Source organism: Pygocentrus nattereri, chromosome 11 (assembly GCF_015220715.1).
Source record: "Pygocentrus nattereri isolate fPygNat1 chromosome 11, fPygNat1.pri, whole genome shotgun sequence".
In the NCBI taxonomy this organism is placed as follows: Eukaryota; Metazoa; Chordata; class Actinopteri; order Characiformes; family Serrasalmidae; genus Pygocentrus; species Pygocentrus nattereri.
The window spans coordinates 24932217-24954718 of NC_051221.1; the positions used below are offsets into that span (position 1 = coordinate 24932217).

General features: G+C 39.0%; 1 protein-coding gene across 1 annotated transcript; it reads left to right on the forward strand.

The window, feature by feature from the left end:
- Window positions 1-1039: 1039 nt before the first annotated feature.
- stra6 (signaling receptor and transporter of retinol STRA6) lies at window positions 1040-22502 on the forward strand. The gene is made up of 19 exons (XM_017722874.2): window positions 1040-1060; window positions 1179-1269; window positions 4891-5282; window positions 6504-6570; window positions 7336-7418; window positions 7766-7899; window positions 10134-10300; window positions 10833-10958; window positions 11771-11841; window positions 12400-12476; window positions 12958-13019; window positions 13112-13274; window positions 14160-14235; window positions 15609-15742; window positions 16715-16832; window positions 17054-17155; window positions 17276-17439; window positions 19327-19464; window positions 21457-22502. Exons 3-19 carry the CDS (start codon window positions 5203-5205, stop codon window positions 21705-21707), a joined length of 2013 nt encoding a protein of 670 aa, XP_017578363.1. The 5' UTR covers window positions 1040-1060; window positions 1179-1269; window positions 4891-5202; the 3' UTR covers window positions 21708-22502.

The window sequence follows — 22502 nt, forward strand, 5'->3', positions numbered from 1 at the left end:
CCATCCAGAGTGTATCCTGCCTTCCGCCCGAAGACTGCTGGGAAGACCTCCGAGTCAGTCACACAAATTGCCTCCATTTTTAGCCGGACATCATGGTTTCTGTCATTCTTGCAAAAACCTAGCAAAGCAATAAAACTCAGGCTAAGACAAAACAAGGATGGCCATGACTGTTTACCTGAAGTCCATGAAAAACTTCATCCAACAGGGGTAACATTTAAAAAAAAAAAAAAAAAAAAAAAAAAAAAAAAACAACTAATGAAGAAAACATTATGAGGTCTTAGGAATGCAGAGATAAAATAGCCTACCTTTGGGCAGAGTGAAGACAAACTTGTTGCTGGAAAAAGCACAGATTTCATCCAAGCTAGCCTGTTCAACAGTATCAGTAGAGAAGGAGTTCACCTGCAGAATCTCTCTATCTTTCACTCTGAGCTGGACTCCAGCAGCAGAACCTGCCAGAAGAGGATTCTCCACAGTCAACAGGAGCCGGTACTGACCCAGCTGATTAAACTGGACATTTAAAATCTCAAAGACAAAGTCCAGCTTCTTCTCTTCAATTTTAATATGGTTTCTTAGCATTACTAAAACTCATACACTGCTTTTTCAATCAGGGTCAGGACAGAGTTCAGTACAAATAGAGAGTAGTGGCATTTTAAGTTGCCATCATAAGTTTTACTGCTGTTGCTAGAGCTACAGAGAGAACACCACACACCTTGACACGAAAGTAAACAGATGGTGTGAGGCCAATGCCTGCCTATGATAATCAAAGGTGCTATAAAGCAGTGTACTGCTCAGCGCCATGTGTTTTCATGGCAGTGTCTATATAAAGTGATAAGGAAAACAACACCATGTTACAGGCTGCATGCTGCAAAATGTATCTTGCTGTTATGCTCATGAGCATGTGAACATATCAATGATCAAAGGCCATTTATTTGAATTTCAGCCAAGTTGTGCCCTATTGTAGCTCCACTGCACTTTCACCATGCTCCTTTCCCCCCCCCCCATGTTTTTTTTTCCTTCTTCAGGTTCATTACCAAGATCTGGAAGATGGGGTCAAAGTCTGGTGAGCCTGCATGCAGTGTTCAGATATTTTCGTCTCCTTGCAAAATAGAAAGCATTCATAAAAGTAACTGGATAGCTTAAGTTGATCATTTTGACACCTGTATACTTAAACCATTTAGGGACACCCTCGACAATCTTCCTGGACTATTTTTTTCCTTGTGGCAAGAAGTCAAGAATTCCTGCAACCACAGAGGATCAGCTTCAACCAAGGTACATCTGAAATCAAATATGCAAAAATGTTTAACGAACTGTCTTATTTTCCATTTTTACGTTTTCATCACTCCCATTTGCTCAGTTTGCTCCGGTCTGAAAAATGGCACATACTGAAAAAGGTATAATATTATCTAAAACTAAACCTTCATACGAGGAAAACCCTTAAGTGCTTAAACTGGTGGACTAAACAAACATGCCAATGGCAAAAACTGTTCAACGCTTAAAAATCGTTTAAGACTCGCTTACACGCCTCTTCCGTGATGCTGTGAGGTGAGTGGTATTGAAACGATGATCAGCCTTTACAGTTTAAAGCACGGTGACCACATTCAGTGTCTAAAACCAAACTTTTAACGGGCTACCTTTTGTACCAACTAGTAAGAAAACGTGAAACAAAATCTCATAGGATTTTCAAACAGTATCAGCCTGTAAGGGGTAATGTAACACCACAGCTTCTGTGTGTAAACGAGGACGCCACGCTGAAGCGGGGCAGCTATGCTTGTTTTCTCCTCACAGGTCTATTAGCAAGTTGCTAATCGGTAGCTAGTAATATCTCGCCCCCCAAACATGCTTCTCTTCTGAGACATCTAACACCTTATTCCACTCAAACAGATGTATATAATGCAGCTGAGTCCGCAATATCGGATAAATGAGACGCCCAAATGGCTTAAAAGAGTAAATTTAAGAAGTGTTGTTTCGCAGGTAGACGACCTGATGCAAAGGCCGCGGGACTGTCCATTAAAGAGCCCATATTCTCTTTTTTCTTGCATTTGTTTTTCTCCCTGATGTCCACAGCACACGTATTTTTAAAAAGTGAGGAAATCTTGGTTTTCGTTAATATGGGCATTTTAATAAGAAACCTCTACTGAAAAGTCTGAACTTACCTGTTTAAGCCCAGTCCGTTACTGTTCTGTTACTTAGTGCTTTTCACAGATTGCTGGCGACAGATGGTCACGTCCCTGGTTTGAGATCTTGCTGAGGCATTTCTATATAAAATGCTGCAATGTCTGCCTTTTATGAAATATGATCTGTCAGTAATATGGATAGCCAATAATGGTCTCGTACGGAACAATGCATTTTAAAAGTCGAGAGCAGTTGTCTATTATGGGCCGTTATTATCTTAAGGCTGCTGAGATCAGGGGATTAAGCTGTCTCCTGCCCTGTGTCCATGATGGATGGCTGTTTTTTTTTTGTTGTTTTTTTTATACCCAACATTAAATGTCCCAATCTGTCACTGGCATACCCAGGTTAGCTCCATGGAGACTTCTTTTCCTTTAACTGATGTAAGTGCTCTCAAGAGGCTGTGAGTGATGATTGCGGATATGAAATCATTAGAGAGAACGTCTGTCTTTGCACTGTCTGATCCATGCTACTGTCTCTTTAATTAGATTCAGGCATGTCAAAGGTTCAGGGCATAGACAGGATCCCATTTCTAGTCCGTGCCAGAATGGGCTGTGTGAGTGCTGCACCCAGCTTTAAAAGCAGTGAAGGCCTGAATCCAGCTAGAAATGGCTTTAGTCATTGTCTACAGAAATGTGGAATATAATGGTATAAAGGTAAGGAAGATGAGGAAGGTGAAAAATTATGCATTTCTTTTGAAAATGTGTGTGTGTATTTTGTGGAGAAAAACGTTTTTTTTATTGTAATGCATCTCCCTTATATGTGAAGTTCACTGTCAAGGCTATTCCCCATACAGCCTATAAACTGAATCTAATCTAAATCATTATAATTCCCATTCATTATTCCTGGCAGTGTTTTTCTTGTGCTCAATAGTACACCATCATGTAACAATCAGATGTTTTCTAAGGGCAGTCCTTTTGCCAACTGACTTATCAAGAAGTTTTTTGTCCATAATTTACAGTTAGAACTTCAAAACCGAGTGTCATTTTCCTACCTGGTACAAACAAACTCTCTGGCACAAATCCACCACCGTCTCGGTGATGTAAGTCTTCAAAGCATTCTTTGTTCAGCGCCCTCTATTTATACAGCCTCTTATTTTTCTCACAGGGGTGATTCTAGGGGCTGTTGTCCCCCTCTAAGGAGTGGTTTTGGTACCTTTTTTTTTTTAACTATCTTTGACTGTAATCCCTGCATAATGAGTGTGGCAAACCAACCCTAACACTGAGATTCAAGTTACAAAACTTGACTGCCAACAGAGAGAGAGGGGGAGAGAGGAAAAAAGTAGAAGAGATCAAGAGAGGTGGTAAAGACAGCTTTGTTGTGTTCTCCAGCCAACTGGAATAACGCTGTTGTTTCCTGACAAATGAACAACTCAGAATTAAGCAATGTTTGTCTTATTCAGGTCATTAAGTGTGTGTAATTGGTGCTGAAGTGCTGAAGAAAAAGTAGACGTAAGCTTTACCCCACCCTGTCTTCATTCCACTCATGTGGCCCTAGTTTTCTGAGTTTCTGACTCCCCAGGTTCAGCCTTTCTAATTTCAGTTCTAATAAAAAAATAATAATGTTGAACAATTTGATGTGAAATGTTATTCTAAAGAAACGTGCAGAGTCAGAATTGAGAACAGAGGTGATAGGATCCCAGCAACTGAAACATTTAATGCTTCAAAAAGCTACCTCACCAAAAGTTATTACATTAAATTGTTGTGAGGATGTTGGCTGATGCCTGGGTTTTTTGATAGATTCTTGGCTTAAAACATATTTTCTTTAAAACATTCATGGTGGAGCGGTGCATGCAGTGTGTTCTAAGTAGTACCCAAAGAAAACTTGTCATATAGCTGCATAATATTGGATCCTACTGTGGAAGGTATCAGTCCTGTAATTCACTGCAAGGTGTAGCACATCAAATAAATCGTACAAATTTATTTCCAGGTTTTAAGTGTCAAAAATCCACTCCTATTTAAAAACTCCAGTAATTTAAGGTAAAATAGTTACAGAACAACCTTGACAGGCCAAGTGTTTCCAGAAAGTCATACTTATTTTGTGCTGTCTTTACCACTATAGTGTCTTCTTTTTCTGTATGTTATAGCACCAAGATTTGCATACTTGCTCCAATTGTTACATCAGTATGTTTAAGTGACTACAAAGTGCCATTGTATATCTCAAAACTGAATTTGCATACTTGCTCCTATTGTAATATCTATTATCAGTGGGTCTACAGAGCACTATTGTAGATTGTCATATAAATATTCTGAACAGATTCACAAAGGCTACAGTTGTTGTTTGGGAAGGTTTTTTTCCCCCCTGAAGTCTATGGTGATGACACAATTGGCTGATTCGATCAAGATCAATGTGGTGTATGTGTGTCTTTAGCAGTAGTAAAATTGCTTTTCATCCTTTCTTTGACTCATCATTAGGAATCTCCCCAGTAAGATAACTCTGAAATGGAAAGGAGAATCCACTCATTTCAATTTCCCAGTTATCGCAATGGAAAGAGTAAATAGCTGATAGGCTGAATGTTCCTCAGTTGTTCCCATCCCACACACGTACAGCCCAGGGCTTTATAAGTTCCAGTGCTCCTGGTACCTTTCATGCCGGACATCCAGCCTACAGCCCGCCCCTAAAGGCCACCTAATCCCAGTAAGCCACAGGTGGCTGGAGAGATTGGCTGCCCCTGTCTGGAACGTTGCTCTCCCTGCTTTCACACTTCTCTCTCTCTCTCAGGCTTCCAATGTGGTGATAATCTCCATCTGAAAAAGAAGGCCAAGATAGGAGTTTGGGGGTGGCAAACTGCAGCAAGGATCTGTCACATTACACTTCAGAAGACTCTACTACAACACCTGGACACAGAGGCAGAAAAAGGACTTCCCAGTTAATAAACTTTGGAGGGACATTTCTGTTCATTGTTGCACAGTGTAACCAAACAGGAGAAGAGCAGTCTGTCCCACTGGAAGGGGGAAGAGAACCTCATACCTCTGTGCCTGTCTAACTGGATCCCTTTGATATACTGATCTGTTTGATCCTTAAGCCAGCACAATGAGTGCAGAAGCTGGGAAGGACTACTACGACTACTCGGATTGGTATGAAAACGCTCTACCTACCAAGCCTCCTGTTGAGTAAGTGTTTTTTTTCTTATTTGTTAAACTTTTAAAAGTTTTTATGGTACAGAATTTCCTCCCAAAATAAAGGTATTGAATTATATTAATATTAAAGTTACAAACATAGCGCAAATGTATTTTAATGCTGATAACAGTCATAATGTATAGAGGACAATTTTGATGTGTTATAGAGATGCCCAATGGATCAGAGTCATATTGGTATTGGCAGATATTTTTTTTAAATAAATATACTCCAGAAGAGCAAAATGTTTAGGCTTAGTTTTGACCTTCTTCAGGCCTTACCACTGTTGTCGTTTAGCAATTTAGCCTCTTCTCACTCCATAATTCAGTGTAATCTCAGTTACAGAGGAATACAGGACCACACACGTGAAATCTAAGATTTTAAACTATTATTCATACTTTAACCAAAGTCTACTACTGTGATTTGAATAAGTCATTCTTTGAATTAGATGTATCTCATTGGCCCCTGTTATGTTTCAGACAGAATATGAAGAGTTTTTGAAAAGAATGACAACAATTGGAAAACATTTTATTTCTGTAGTAAATGGTGTATTAATCGTGATGAAGCATTGATATTTCTTGAAAGTTGTCTTCAATGTGTTGTCAGAAATGAAGCCATACACTCTTCAAAAAGGGGGTTGTTCAAGGATTATTCATGAAAGGCAATGGTCATCAAAGAGCCATTTCATTATTTAAATGGTTCTTTTCATGGTTAAATGGTCCATCACCAGTGTGATGGAGAACCTGTTGTATATGATACTTCAAAGATTGTTATAAAACTATTTTCAGTACTGTATAAACTCTTTTTCTAAGTACATATTACATATTTTGCTTTGTTAGTGTTTTTACAATGTGTCTTTAGCATTAGCTACACCCAAGACATTCAACAGTCAAACCAAATGAAACCAAGTTTCATTAGTTGTGCATAGCCTCTTCACAGTCTCCTACTTTGGTTGATTTATTCATTCCTTTTTGGTCATTCCAGTGTGCTTTGGATATGTAAGTGGCTGTTGTACCTCAGTTACATTGTCTATCAATCGGTTTAAATGTATAATCTGTGCTTGGAGCAGTTATGAGGTGAGTGTTGGTCTGCTGACAGAGAAAAGTTTTGGTGGGGGCTGTAGAGAGGTGTAGTCTGGGATTGAACTGTGCTGGGTGAGTAAGCGGCCTGGATCGCACTGGCTTATGATAAATACCCTGTGTTTGTGAAATTTCCAGAATTATCCCACCATGTGACCCCACAGCTGATGACGGCCTCTACCACATATGCATCGCAGCCATATCTGTGAGTATTTGGTTAAGAAATACTGTCTGCTCCTTTCCATACACAGCACATCATTGTTTGTCATTTACTTCTTCTTGATGACTTTCGTATGTATTATAAGCCTGCAAAAGATCATTTAATCTTATTTATGTTCCCATAAAACTCTTTTATTTGCAACAAACTTCATTTTTGCTAGCTTAGTAAATATTTAGTGTTATATTTAGCTTGTATCAAAGTAAACTAAGCTTAAATCTTCAAGCATGTTATTTTGGGTTGGCAAAGCATTTATGCCAAATGGACTACATTCATTATCACCCATCATCATCTTGTATAACTCCTAGGTTTCCCACAGAGTTAGCATACAAAACCTTTTTTATGCTGCCCAGTCTTCTTTGATGTTTATAAAAACAGCTGAATGGTAATTGGCTGTGATGGACCATGTGGCAGGCAGTCCTCGGCCCACTCGTGAGACCCTGGTGGTTACCAAAGGCACCACAGGTCATGTCAGGTCACTGATCCCAGTGCTGTGTGCACTGAACATGAACATGATGAATGAAGGCTAAGTACAGATCAGAGTGAACTTATTTTGATGGAAAGGGTCTTCCCCTTGCTTGATGAGGGTCTGCTGCTTCATTTGAACTGGGAAACTATTTCACTGCATCAGTGAGTTCACAAGGTGGATTACAGGGACCTACAGCAGGGTTTGGGTGGTTTGCTTTTGGCAGGCATTGAGTGGGCTGGGAAATAAAGAGTGATTAAGTTTGTCTCCTGTGTCTGCTTGGGAAGTTGGTAGTCATGCTGATCCTGGCAGTTCTGGCAAGACGACAGAAAGTTTGGGATGGTCTGAAAGGAGTTCCAGGTTTACTCAGGTGAGTGTGTTGCCAAGCCTTATGATTCCAATCATATTCAGTCTACTTCATCATTTTTATACTGTTAAAAAAAGGTGACATAAAGGGTTCTGTGAAGTGATGCTGTAGAAAAAGCATTTTTGTTTCTTCAAAAAGGCTTTCAGTTAAGTGGCTTCTATTGAGTTTTAAAGGAACCATACACTGAAAGACTATTTAGGGAACTACAAAAAAACCACTACAAAAACATACTGCAGTGTCACTGAGCTGTAAATTGCATAAACCAGACTTGTATAGGTCTCCTTTGCATGTCTTAAGCTTGCATGGTTTAAGCTTAATATAATTGGTTCCGTTCTCCTTTCTTTCTAAAGCCCCGTAAATTTCCTCGATCATACGCAGCACAAAGGTCTGTCAGTGGCTGTGTTTGGGGTGCTTTTCTGCAAGATTTTTGGACTGGCCCTAGCACCCAACCCACTCCCTTTTACTAAGGACACCCAATATAAAGGTATGAGGAAGATGGCAATGTGGCAGATGCTATACCAATGACAGAATCTCCCCTTTCTCTGTGTAATGGTACAGCCACATAGTTTTTGTGGATAAAAAAAAATCTTTTTGGGGGGAATGATTAGTTTTTTTGTGTGTGAGACCACCAAAGTAGCATAAAAACATAATGTGAACTAGAGGCATAGTGAGTCACTCCTGCTTTGGAGCTATCAAATGAACACTGTCTATTCACAAAGTGGCACCTTTGCAAAACCAGGCTTCATTCACACAGGAGGATGAAAAATAGCTGCTCACTTGGCTCTGCAGACAGTTCAACTGATATGTTCAGTAACATAACCAAGAATATTCATGTTATTGTTATGTCTGCATTTCTAGTAACTTATCCTCATGAGGTGGTAGTGCCTGTGTTTATTTTAGAGAATCTTCTCTATAGTGTAGTGTATGTGACACCACATACAACAGTTTTGTAGATTTATATTTTTGTTTGATTTCAGTGAAACATTTGTTTCTACAACCCCAATTCCAATGAAATTGGGACGTTGGGTAGAACATAAATAAAAACAGAATACGATGATTTGCCAATTCTTTTCGACCTATATTCAATTGAATACACTACAAAGACAAGATATTTAATGTTCAAACTGATAAACTTTATTGTTTTTTACAAATATTCACTCACTTTGAATTTGATGCCTGAGACAGGGGCAACAAAAGACTGGGAAAGTTGAGGAATGCTCAAAAAACACCTGTTTTTACAAGTGAACAGGTTCATTGGAAACAGGTGAGTAATATGATTGGATATAAAGGGAGTATTGTAAAGGCTCAGTTGTTCACAAGCAAGGACGGGGTGAGGTTCACCACTTTGTGAACAACTGCGTGAGCAAATAGTCCAACAGTTTAAGAACAACATTTCTCAACATGCAATTGCAAGGAATTTAGGGGTTTCATCATCTGCAGTCCATAATATCATCAAAAGATTCAGAGAATCTGGACAAATCTCTGCAAGTAAGCGGCAAGGCAGAAAACCAACACTGAATGCCCGTGACCTTTGATCCCCTAGGCGGCACTGCATTAAAAACCGACATGATTCTGTAACGGATATTAACCACATGGGCTCAGGAACACTTCAGAAAACCACTGTCAGTGAACACAGTTCGTCACTCCATCTACAAGTGCAAGTTAAAACTCTGCCATGCAAAGCAAAAGCCATATAGCCATATATCAACAACACCCAGAAACACTGCCGGCTTCTCTGGGCCCGAGCTCACCTGAGATGGACTCACGCAAAGTGGAAAAGTGTCCTGTGGTCTGACGAGTCACATTTCAGATTTCAGTTTTTGGAAATCATGGACGTCGTGTCCTCCAGGCCAAAGAGGAAAAGGACTGAATTGTTATCAACACAAAGTTCAAAAGCCAGCATCTCTGATGGTATGGGGGGTGTGTTAGTGTCCATGGCATGGGTAACTCGCACATCTATGAAGGCACCATTAATGCTGAAAGGTACATACAGGTTTTGGAGCAACATATGCTGCCATCCGAGCAACGTCTTTTTCAGGGAAGTCCTGCTTATTTCAGCAAGACAATGCCAAGCCACATTCTGCACGTGTTACAACAGCATGGCTTTGTAGTAAAAGAGTGCAGGTACTAGACTGGCCTGCCCCAGTCCAGACCTGTCTCCCATTGAAAATGTGTGGCGCTTTATGAAGCGCAAAATACGGCAACAGAGACCCCGGAATGTTGAGCAACTGAAGTTTTACATCAATCAAGAATGGGAAAGAATTCCACCTACAAAGCTTCAACAATTAGTGTCCTCAGTTCCCAAACGCTTATTGAGTGTTGTTAAAAGGAAAGGTGATGTAACACAGCGGTAAACACGCCCCTGTCCCAACTTCTTTGGAACGTGTTGCAGGCATCAAATTCAAAATGAGGGAATATTTGTAAAAAACAATAAAGTTTATCCATTTGAACATTAAATATCTTGTCTTTGTAGTGTATCCAATTGAATATAGGTTGAAAAGGATTTGCAAATCATTGTATTCTGTTTTTATTTATGTTTTACACAACGCCTCAACTTAATTGGAATTGGGGTTGTATATTAAACATGAGAAAGAAAACACTGTCACACACTTACTTAACTATATTAACTGATGACACAATAACAATTCACCAAAAGTTTGTGATAAACTGTTAATGGTTTGTTGTGCATTTGTAGTAATTTGTTCTTCATTTTCGCAGAATACTGGTTAATCCTGGCACTGTTCTACTACCCTGCTTTGTACTATCCTTTGTTGGCCTGTGGCACACTCCACAACAAGGTGGGCTACGTGCTGGGCAGCCTGTTGTCATGGACACATTTTGGAGTCCTTGTCTGGCAGAAAGTGGATTGCCCCAAAACACCACAGGTAGGACTTATCATAAGCTTAATAACCAATATCTTAATTTAGTTTTGAACAGCAGTTTTATTAGCTTCAGGTTTGCAGGTTTGCTGCTTTTTCAGTGAGTCTTCATTGTGTCAGATTTTGGTCTACTTGTTGCATCTTAACTCTCCGTATTCCATTTCCTTGCTCAATCTATTGTCTTCATGTCTTCTTAATGAATGGTCAACTCTCAAAATGATTGGTTCTGCTTCGGTATGAGCCACAGCAGAGCTTTTGTTGGAGTTAATCACTTTAGTTTCTGTCAGCATTAAGAAATCTTCCTATCTTAAAGGTAAGGAAATCATTAAACAAATGGGCTTGTTGTCATTGAAAACTTTTTGGTTGTTTTTGAAAAGCTTGGAGACGTGTTAAAATTTGCATTTATTTTATTAATTTATTAATTTAATATCATGGTAAAGCTCCTAGTGCACTAGGAAAGCAAAAAATCTTTTAGACCAAGCTGCATAAAAGTAGGATGTCTGAAGTTGTTTTTCTTGGTGTTTGTCATCCTCTGTAGATATATAAATACCATGCCCTGTTCAGCAGCCTGCCTCAGATTGCCTGCTTGGCATTTCTCAGTTTCCAGTATCCTCTACTCCTGTTCAAGGGCTTAAAGGGCACAGAGAAAAGCAATGCCTCTGAGGTGAGTCTGAACCTGCAGAGATGTGTACATGGGATGGAATGAGCAGCTAACAGGATAATGACACTGATTCTATGCAAACATGTATCATTGCTGTCAATTCAGTCTTTTAAATCTGTCTTTTAATTGTTTTGTACTATTATGTACTTAAAGCACCAGTTGCCTTTTTTACATGATGACTAGCCCAATAGATGTTTCAAGAGTCATTTCTTATTGAAGTAATGTTAAGAATATCTGAACATTTTAGTTACTGTTTTCAGTGATATATTTCTTATGGCTATTATCTGCTCTTTTTGTTAATTTCTATTCTAATAGAGTTCTTTTTAGATTAACATAGATTTATAATTTGGGCTCTTGTATAAGATAAAAGTCTTAAATCTATGGGATCCATACCTTGTTCAGTGACTATGTGCACATGTGAGAAAGTTCTTATGTTACTAATGACAACTCATACTTTGCTCAGATTAGGAGTAGAACAATGCAGAGAGGAAAACTGCGTGTAAACTCCAGTATGGCATTACACATTCCTAATCATAATAAGCAGCTTTCTGCGATTGCGTTCTGTGCTGTGGCAGAGCAGATTACACAGAAGTTGTGTTATTCTCCCACAGAAAAAGCACAATGGTGGTCTTTTGTGGCCATAATCTGTAAGACAAATACACTGGGGTGAAGCAGAGAGGAGGAGGATCTTCTCAGGATCTCATTCAGATTATAATTAGATAAATTTAGATTATATTGGGATTATATTGTCCACAAAGGTCTTGGAATGCACACAGTTGTTAAATAATTTACTGTATACTTTCATTTTGTGACAGGACCTAAAGAGCAGCTACTACAGAGACTATGTAAAGAAGATTCTCAAAAAGAAGAAGGCTTCCAAAGCAAGGTCAGATGGTGTGAGTTGTAATGAAGTTAATTTAAAAGGATGACCTCTATATAATCCAGGCTCATGGCCAAGCCTGAATGGACAGACTTTAGCAGAGATAGGTTCCCAAACCTAGTATCTTTTGAATTCTAGCTAATCAAAACTCAAGCTTATTCATGCAAAAGGTGCAGTAGATAATTATCAGTCTGGCTCACTGAGTCTTAAATGTAGGAATTTCCTAATCTACCTGTTTGCAGATTACATGAGTGACTTCACTCCCTGCATAGATGCTCATTTCCTTTATGCAAAACTGCTGAAAGAGATAAGAAAGGTCATTGTGAATATATGAGAAGATGATGCCTGTACTGCGGAAACTGTTTAACACTGTAAGGCAAGATGTACAGTGCTTGCTACATGCTATAGAGATCTCTTAATAATAAATAGACATCATTTAGACTGCTAGAAAAGGTGAAGTGTACAAGCATATGTATGTGCTTCACCAACTTGCTGCTTCTATTGACTTTATTACGTTATTAAAATGCATTTAATTGATTAACACTGCATTATTTTCTTTTGCAGTGCAAGCAGTTCTAGGCCCAAGCTGTCTGAACGAATCTCTGATGCATTCAAGTCTTACATATACACACCTGAAGAAGGTAACTATGTCATTTTGCATATATATTAGTGAACATTTGGCTATACTGTGCTGTTGTTTTTTCACATGGTGACAGTTTTGATGGTCTACCAGGTCTTGCTTACAAGACCTGTTCTTGAGTGAAAATCCAGTCTGTACTGTATAGGTACAGTTGGAGCTCTCTCTTCTCCAACACAGGAATTTTTATGTTTTGTGTTTTTTTTTTTGTTTTTGTTTTTTGGTGTTCTATTTTCTCTGTATCTTTTAATAATTAAAAAAATATATATTTTTAAAAAAGTCCTATTTTTCCCAAGTTTAATTTGATTTTCCCTTTCCTTATATAGATAGGTTATTTTGTAAATAACATTCTCAGAGCTTGTACTTGGCCATTTTGACTGGAAATTAAACAAATGAAAGGATGTCTCTGACTTTTGCACACTATTGTATTTCATTGTTAAGCAGTAATATCCATTTTGTCATTATTTTGTGATCTTTTGTACCAGTTTTCAGGTTCCCACTTAAATTAGCCGTTTCTCTGGTTGTGGCATTCATTGCACTTTATCAGGTGTGTATATATGTAAAGCTTCAGTTTTTTGGGTGACTGCTGTAAGACCACTGCACTGCATAGTTATATGCCATTCACCCATGCTCTCTCAGATGGCGCTCTTGCTGTTCACTGGAGTGGTGCCCACACTCCAGATTGTCCGGAGAGGAGTGGATGAAGATATCGCGTTTCTCCTGGCCGGCTTCAACATTATTCTGTCAGACGACCGTAAAGAGGTGGTCAAGATAGTGGTGCACTACATGTGGTGTGTTGAGGGTGAGTCCGGTATTCTTTGCTTCAGCATCTTAATGTACCAAAAAGGAAATGCTGCTGCCGGCAGGGTAGATTTCCACCCTGTTAGTGAACTCTGAGCTGACACTGGAATGTCTGCAATGCTGAATCAGCAGTTCCTGACTGGCGCTTTAGACCTGCAGCAAGACCTAATTTATATAATTGAGGAATAGGTGGAAAAATCAAACGGTGTATAATGGTACAGTGCGATAATGGTATAAATTACTGACTTCAAGTCAGCTACTTGCTACTGTGCAGTTTACACAGTACCAGTATACCAACTGTTGCTGTTTGGCTGCCTATGATTAGCTTTTTCATGATGTGTGAAGTTGTTCAGTGCTTTTGAAGTACTTGTGACGTGATTTTGTTAATATATATGTTAATATATTATCATATTGCCCACCTCTATTTACACCTGATAGAAGTGTTTTATATTTTTTTAAACATGGCCGTCTTGAATATGCTAACACCACAGTGTAACAGAAGTAATTCAGGATACGATTTCATTGATGTGGATGCAACCGAAGAGTCTAAGGTTTCATGCACCACACAAATGGCTGTCTGCTGCCTAATCATATTAAGCTTCTTGGGAATGGCAGGAAATATTGCTCAGAGGCCTGTAATGGATCCTATACTGAGGGTATGGATCCACTGTCACTCAACCTTATACACACAGGAGTAAATCTATACCATCTACACAAGACCATGCACAAGCACACACACATGCTGATGGGGGAATAGTGATGGAGTCAGCAGAGCAGACTGCTGGACTGTGGCAGAGCTTGTTTGCTAATCAGCGGATGGTGAAAAGTGCTGAGAGAGTGATGTGTGTGCAGCTCATGTGATGGTAAGGTTTTTCTGTCGTTTCAGTGTGCTACGTCTCAGCAGTGACCCTGTGCTGCTTGGTCAATCTGGCTATGTTTATGAGCTCCATGATCCTGCACAGGTATGGCTGAAAAAGAGCTGAAATTGCAGACTGTAAAGTCTCTGTTTAACCCTTTGTATGACTGCTTTTTCAGAGACAGAAACATTGCTGGGTTCTCAACATCTGTCACTATTCATGTCTTTGCACAAGATGTAGCCAGTAAGGCTGATTAAAACTCTGAACAGCACATGCTTTTTGAAAACGAGAAACTAGCCAGTGGAAACCGTTCAAAAACAGCTGTTCCATAATAAAATTTAAAGAAATAAATTGTAAATCTTACAGAGCTGTCAGAGCTATTCCTGAAAAGTCCAGTCTGGACTGTGTAGGTGAGTATGGGGCTCTCTCTTCTTCAGCAGAGTGACCTTGATCCAACAATTTCATATTAGCATGATTAAATGCTATAACCGATTGTTTGCTGAGTTTATAGTTTATAGTTTGCTGGGTTTCCTAACACTCTCAAAATCACATGGTTAGATGCCACAGGTAGCACATTATGCAATTGACCTACAAGGACAGATACAGATTATATATATATATATATATATATATAATATCACAGTCTATAGCAGTTTAGGTTCGCCCATACACATTGAACTTATAAGGAGTATTCCATCCCCTACTACAGTCCTGGAGAGGTCCTGGACATCTGTCTTCATGCAATGTCTAGCTCCAACCACTATTTATTATCCCGGTTCCAGCTAATTATTGTGTTCAGACATCCTTGATTGACTGGATGAGATGCTTAAGTGTTGAGCAAGGAAGACGCAGCATTATAGATGCAAGTCAGAACAAAATTCTACAGAAAAGTACTTCTCCATGTGCTGGAGTAGCCAGGCAACATGGGACCCCTCAAAAATGGGATATTTTGAACACTGGGTGCAATGTCTGAGGGACATGCAAGTAACAAAATTCTTAATAAGTCAGTACATGTAATGTGATTACTAGAATTTAAGCTGTAATGCACTACTTTGTTACTGGAAAAATTACTTTAGTGCACTGCTCATGCTATATACCTTATATATAAACTGAATCTGTCCTTCACTCACTGTTTTTTCACACACTCACTCACACACACACACACACACACACACAGACTAGATAAAATATGACACTAATGGCAGCAGTCGCTGTATTCTCAGTGTCTCAACAGTTACTGCAAATGGGAGCAGGCATTATCTGCCCCTAATAAAAATTGGGTAATTATACTTAGTAATACCAGCCTGAAAATAATGACTTTTCAAAATGAGTTTTTTTTTTCATTGTCTCACAACAATTTGATTCAACTGCAGGCAGTTCCATTGCATTTCTTTCTTTAGGGATCTTTCCATTATACTATATTTGCCTCATACATTATGTCTCTTTTAACTCTCAAAATGGCTTGTGTGTGTATTCAGGTCCAATCTTAGGGGGCTGTACCGAGGGGACATCTACAACGTGTATAACTGCCAGAGAAGTATAAGACCTTCACGTCCTGCCCTGGTCTGCTGGATGGGCTACACAAGCTACCAAGCTGCTTTCATTTGTCTAGGTAAATTTAGATTTAAGATAAATCTACATGTTTACATGTTCATAGTAAATCAGGGTACCAAAAGTTGGGACACGAGGATGTTTAAGTTGGTACACTGGAATGTTTCCCTAACCCCACCCCCCACCTACTGAGAAAACCTCTATAGAACATGTTGTCACTGTCAAGAAAAAAACCTCATATCTCTGAAATCATAACTTTACAGAAGGAAAAAAAACATTCTTAACTTGCAAATTAAATGTAACAGGATGTTTGGGTAAGTGGTGTTTTCAAATTATTCTTAATTCCTTTTTTAAATTGAATTGTGTGTAATGTTCTACATTTTAAAAACTCAATGTGGAACCTAACTACCTTCTTTATTTGTTCACTGGTTTGTTTTTACAAATAATGCCCTTTGGCACACACAGACAAAACATTTGGGTGCCCCTGGACTGCCCCCTTTTTGCTGTATGCCTCACTTTTTTATTTTATATATATATATATATATATATATATATATATATATATATATATATATATATATATATATTAGGAAAATTAGATTCAACTACAGCCTATGAACAGTGTTTTGGATTTATGTAAGAGACTACATACGTGAGATATATAAATATTATTTATGTTATGGAATATTATGTTCCATATCATGGAAAAACAAATTTTCTTACTTTTTTATTTAGAAGAATTTGATGTAGCAGATAACAGTATTCACATTTCAAACCATACACAGCAACAGAATAGCATGTTTTAAGGATAAAGAGAGATTGCACAGTAGTCATGTATAGATGACTCTTTTAGGTATGTGAACCTCTACAAATATCATTAAAGAACCTAAAAAATCCTGAAATATAAGGACAATGTAGGATACGAGCCTTTTAACTAAGGGACCTGGTATACAACACGTTAGAATCATTTTCATTACTTGTGTCCAATGTTAGTATCATAACTGAATCCCTCATTGTGTCTGTATTCATCAAGGTATGATCATTCAGACTCTGGTGTTCTTCATCTGCCTTCTGTTCTTTGTGTTCCTCATCATCATTCCTATCTTTTATGGAAAGAACCTGATGCTCTTCCATGTCATTGGCAGAATGTGGTGAGTAAATTTCACTTCCTCTGAGGACGATGCTGATAATACTTAATCATGGTAGTGGTCAGTGATTTTCTGGAGTCTCCTTTGCCCTTTAAGTGATGCCAGCATCATGGCTCTATCCTCAAGAGTACTACACAAAATCTTTATGACAACAATCTCTCATCCATAAACATCAGCATTTATAGAAGTGCCCCTTAAAACAAATCCCCTTTGTCTGCCCACAGGCCCTTCTGGTTAATGCTGTTCTTGGCTGTTCTTATGCAGCACCTTACATCCAGGTTCTTGTTTATTAAAAAGGAAGCTGGAACAAGAGACCTTACTAACAGGTATGGCTTCTCTGTGTCCAGTGAAACATGGCTTTCAGTTTGAGAACATTCCTCAGCCTGTTATGTCTTAATGGCCCGTTTAAAATTAGTATTCATTTTGTAAATATCTTGTCTCCGCAGGGGTAGTCTATTCCTTCTGACCTACCTGCTCTTCCCTGTCAATGTCCTGGTGGGTATGCTGCTGGGTATTTGGAGGTTGGTGATTACAGCTCTCTTCAACATTATTCACTTTGGCCGTATAGACATCAGCCTCCTCAACCGCAGTGTGGAGGCTTTTGACCCAGGTACGTCAGACTGTAGGAGGACTTTGGCTCAACTGACTTTTTTTTTTTTTCCCAGTATTTAAACGTATCATCAACTCATACTGTATCTCCAAAATGAAAATGTGCATGAGTAGTAAAAAAATACCCTTATGTTGTATGTCAATATAATACAAATTGATTCTATGGTATTATGGACCACTTCTATTAGTTTATTTGTTATAAAAGTTTACATAATGTTAAAAGCAACTAGCATTTTTAAATAGTGTATGAAAATAAAAAAATTGAAATATGGGCCAATATAATGGAAAATGTAATTTAACTGGCTTTCTTCCTAAAGCAGTAAAGTAAATGTAAACATTTCAATAAGTACCATTTACTGCCCGGTCTGCATATGGAAACCATGCTGCCAACACAGCCCATTAAGCTCAATTAAGCATTTCTATGATGTCACAAGAGCCATTTTTCACATCTGTCCGTCTATTTAGCCTGCAGCAGTTTTGCTCCACCCATTTATATTAAAGTACTACTGAATGTTTCAGTTCTGGGTCCTTTATAAATAAGGCTGAGTAAAAGGAACCAATCAGAACAGCACTCAATTATCCATCCATCCATCCATTATCTTCCGCTTGTCCGGGGTTCGGGTCGCGGGGGCAGCATCCTAAGCAATGAAGCCCAGACCTCCCTTTCCCCAGCCACTTCCATCAGCTCTCCAAGGGGGATTCCGAGGCGCTCCCAGGCCAGCTGGGCGATATAGTCGCGCCAGCGTGTCCTGGGTCTTCCCCGGGGTCTCCTCCCAGGTGGACTCGCCTGTGACACCTCCCGAGGGAGGCGTCCAGGAGGCATCCTAACCAGATGCCCGAACCACCTCAGCTGGCTCCTCTCGACGTGAAGAAGCAGCGGCTCTACTCCGAGTCCTTCCCGGATGACTGAACTTCTCACCCTATATCTAAGGGAGAGTCCAGACACCCTGCGGAGGAAACTCATTTCGGCCGCTTGTATTCGCGATCTTATTCTTTCGGTCATTACCCAAAGCTCATGACCATAGGTGAGGGTGGGAACGTAGATCGACCGGTAAATCGAGAGCCTTGCCTTATGGCTCAGCTCTTTCTTTATCACAACAGACCGGTAAAGAGCCCGCATCACTGCTGACCCAGCACCAATCCGCCTGTCAATCTCCCGCTCCCTTGTACCATCACTCGTGAACAAGACCCCGAGATACTTGAACTCCTCCACTTGAGGCAAGAGCCTATCCCCGACCCAGAGAGGGCTCTCCACCCTTTTCCGCCTGAGAACCGTGCACTCAATTAGCCAGTCTTAAATGAGTCTTAAAGGCAAAATAATAAATACAGCCTATCTAATTTCAAAAGATAAAGTGAGGCAGGAAAATTGTTGTGTACAAATGAATTATGACCTTTATTAACTAATAACAAAATGTTGTAAGTAGTTATAAGTGAACATCAAGGAAAAAAATACAATATAAGAAAAATGTGGGATATGGGCCTTTTAATACAACAACAGCAATGTATAATGATCACCTATGTGTGTGTGTGTGTGTGTGTGTGTGTGTGTGGGTGTGTGTGTGTGTATATATATATATATATATATATATATATATATATATATATATATATATATATAATGTAGCATCTACAGTATATGGCAGTCTGTAAGGAATTCCCTCATGTTCAGCTCTTGTGTGAAACTCAAAACACTCCCCATAATATATAGCCAACAGTGATGGCTATGTAATCTTTAAGACTGACTTCTGCACAGCAGAATGCTCTGCACAGCTGGAGAGCGAGCATAATGCAAGCTTGGACAGAATTATCATTATACACAATAGCACGTGATAGCTGAACTGGGGGAAAAAGCAATCTCCAGACTCTCACCCAGAGTGTCGCTCTGCAGGCTATCGTTGCTATGCTCATTACCTGAAGATTGAAGTCAGCCAGTCTCACCCGGTGATGAAGGCCTTCTGCGGGTTACTGCTGCAGTCTCCAGGCCAGGACAAAGGCTCTGGACAGGCGGCGCGGGATGCTGAAGAAGGTGTGTAACTCGGTTCTTATGTGCACCGTTCATCAAGCAAGACAACTAACAAGCTGATGTTTAATCAGCTTGAAGTTATTATTATAACGAGTAGGTGGCGCTGTTTCTCAATTAGTTTTTGTTCGTTTCCTTATTTATTTTTTTTTTTAGCATTTAGCATCATTTAGCACATTGTAGGACTAAATGGTGTTGTAAAGAAGTTGCACTGCAATATTTTAGGTTTTTGTGATAAATGTAGTGATATTTGAAAACAAACAAAAATGGAAAGAAAATGAAGGCATTATTTCATCATTTGGTTTAGGGCTGCATGATATGGACGAAATTGCATTTTGCAATTACATTGCTGCCTATTGTGATTGTAACACAGCTTGCGGTATACAGAAATCACAGTTGTTACATGGCTAAAAATTTACATTTTTCTTTATGTGAACATCACCTTGATTCATCCAAACACCCAAAGAGCATCTATGATTGGTCAGGATGGTCACTGCACACAATAAAACATTCATTGATTGGTTAGATGCTCCATATTTCCATATTGCACACTTTAACAATATTAGTATTGTGAAAGCTGATGTGGATCAAATATATTGCATAGTCCTTACCACACATTGGCCCAAATGTATCAAACTCCTAACAGTAAGAATGCAGATCAGCTTATACCTTTTATATAACATGAACTGATGAAACCTGATCTTAAATCTGTGATCTTATATGGAAATGCCTGATAAATATGGGCCATCAATCACATCCAGTATAAACAGGACAAATTCAGATCAAAGGTCAGCTTTCCTATTTTATATGTTGTTCTATAAGACTAGTGTTGTTCTGTTATTGGACAGTTTTGTAATGATTCGTGGTGGATAAATATTAGCCAGGTGCAGAAATGATACAGTGCATCTGTGTTTTATTTCTCCAGGGCCATTCAGGCTGTATTTGCAGGCAATTAGCCAGCCTTGTTTGAAACATAATTGACTCATAACACTGTCTAGCATGCAGCAAGCAAGCAAATCTATCCTGATTAAATTTGTCAGTATAAATTGGGCCATAATGTGCAATGAGTCTCTTTGGCTTCTACTGTTGCCCTCAATTACACCTGTCAAAGACCATGCAGCTCTGTTCATAGCGATAACACCCTGCTCCTAAGTGAGGACTTAACAGGTTGTAGAGTTTATACTGCTTGCTTCAGTCAGTGTAAAAAATAACCTTGTACTTTTCTCCTGTGTGGAAGTCACAAAAATAGAGGTTGATCACAGATGTTAGCTTCTGAAGGAGTTAACAAACTGTCACTGAAAGCAGATGGTGTGCACGCCATGGCAAACACATGGCTCTGTCTGTAGATTAAACTCTGTTAGTCTCTTTGAATTTCCAGCCCTGTACAGATTGCTCCGTGCCTTTCCTTAGCTTTCTAAATTGGAACTATTTGTTGCGTTTGTTTGCATTTAGATACTATAATAATTCCCATTGAACAGGGGGCTATTGTGCTGGAGAGATTAGCATTATGACGGTGGATTACACAGATGGACCGCTCTAATTGACTGTTTCATATTTATGCAGCCCAGAGGGCTTGTGTTTTTAGCATGGTAATGGCATACTAAATATGGCCCGACTGTGCTCTAAAGATTGCATTATAGCTGTCTGTAAATGCACTAGCTCTCTGATGACCCTCATTTACGGCACTGTGGTGGAGTGATTCCCACTTTAAATATGTTAACAGTGCTTTAGATGATATCTGTCTGTCTGTCTGTCTGTGTGTGTGTGTGTGTATGTATATATATATATATATATATATATATATATATATATATATATATACATATACATATATATATATATATATATATATATATATATATATATATATATATATATATATATATATTATACACATGTGTATGTGTGTGTGTGTGTGTTTGTGTGTGTATACCTTACCTATCCTATAAAACAGCCATAGGTAATGGAGGCTAATTTTGGTTCCCTGATCATTTGCAGGAATCCAACTGGTCTCACAGGACAAGAAACAGAACAAGGTGTCCAATGGGAAGCGGGCACGTGGACACTGGCATCTCCTCTATACGCTGGTCAATAACCCGTCCTTGGTGGGATCCAGGAAGCACTTTCAGCGACAGAGCTCTGAGAGCTTCATCAACGGGACCCTCAACCGGAGCTCCAAAGAAGAGAGCAAAAATGAGGGTAACACCACAGAGGCCAGCAAAGAGGCAGAAGGAGCTGCTTCTAACTAAAGACTGAAACCGATAACACAGAGAGAGAGAGAGAGAGAGAAAGAGAGACCCCATCCACCCTCCCCCAACCACCAGGCTCTTAATACATTACATTGGTTATCAGCCAGATTATGATAGTATTACTTGTCTCTGTGTAGGACTGCATTTGTCTTGAAAAAGTGCACTTATAGCTTAGAGCCTCAGGAAGAACTGCAGACTGTCTTTGCCTGGATGGATGGATGGATTAATGCCCCACTTCCTTTGTGTATTTGATTTTTTTTTTTTTTTTAATCTCTTGGATTGGTTTGTTTTTCAGGAAGTGTAGTCTGGCACTGAACTCCCGTCTGTGGTGGCTAGAATGTTTGACTATTTATGATTGTACAGAATGTTTTTTTTTCTAAAAATGATCATTATTAATTTCCATCAGTTCTCATTTATTAGAATGATATTTCATACTTGATGAAAAGATCAAACCATTGACTATGTTCATTCTGAGCTGATCTGTATATGTGGACTAAGCTTATCCTTCTGCTGTTGTTTTGTTAGGTTTCCATTTGAAACTAAAAATCTCACTTCTCAAAATAACACCACAGGAAAGGTCTGGAGGGGTCATTTTCATCATTTCCTGTGTGACATCCTGTTTTACTTAGTTTCAGAAGTGCCTCCTAACACACACACTCACATTTTCTAAGCCGCTTCCTAACACTTAAAATGTTAAATATATAATATGATAAAGTGATAAAATGATTGAATAAATCTATTTGTGATTTAAACGAAACTAACAAAATATGTATAAATAAAAGCAATGAAATCGTG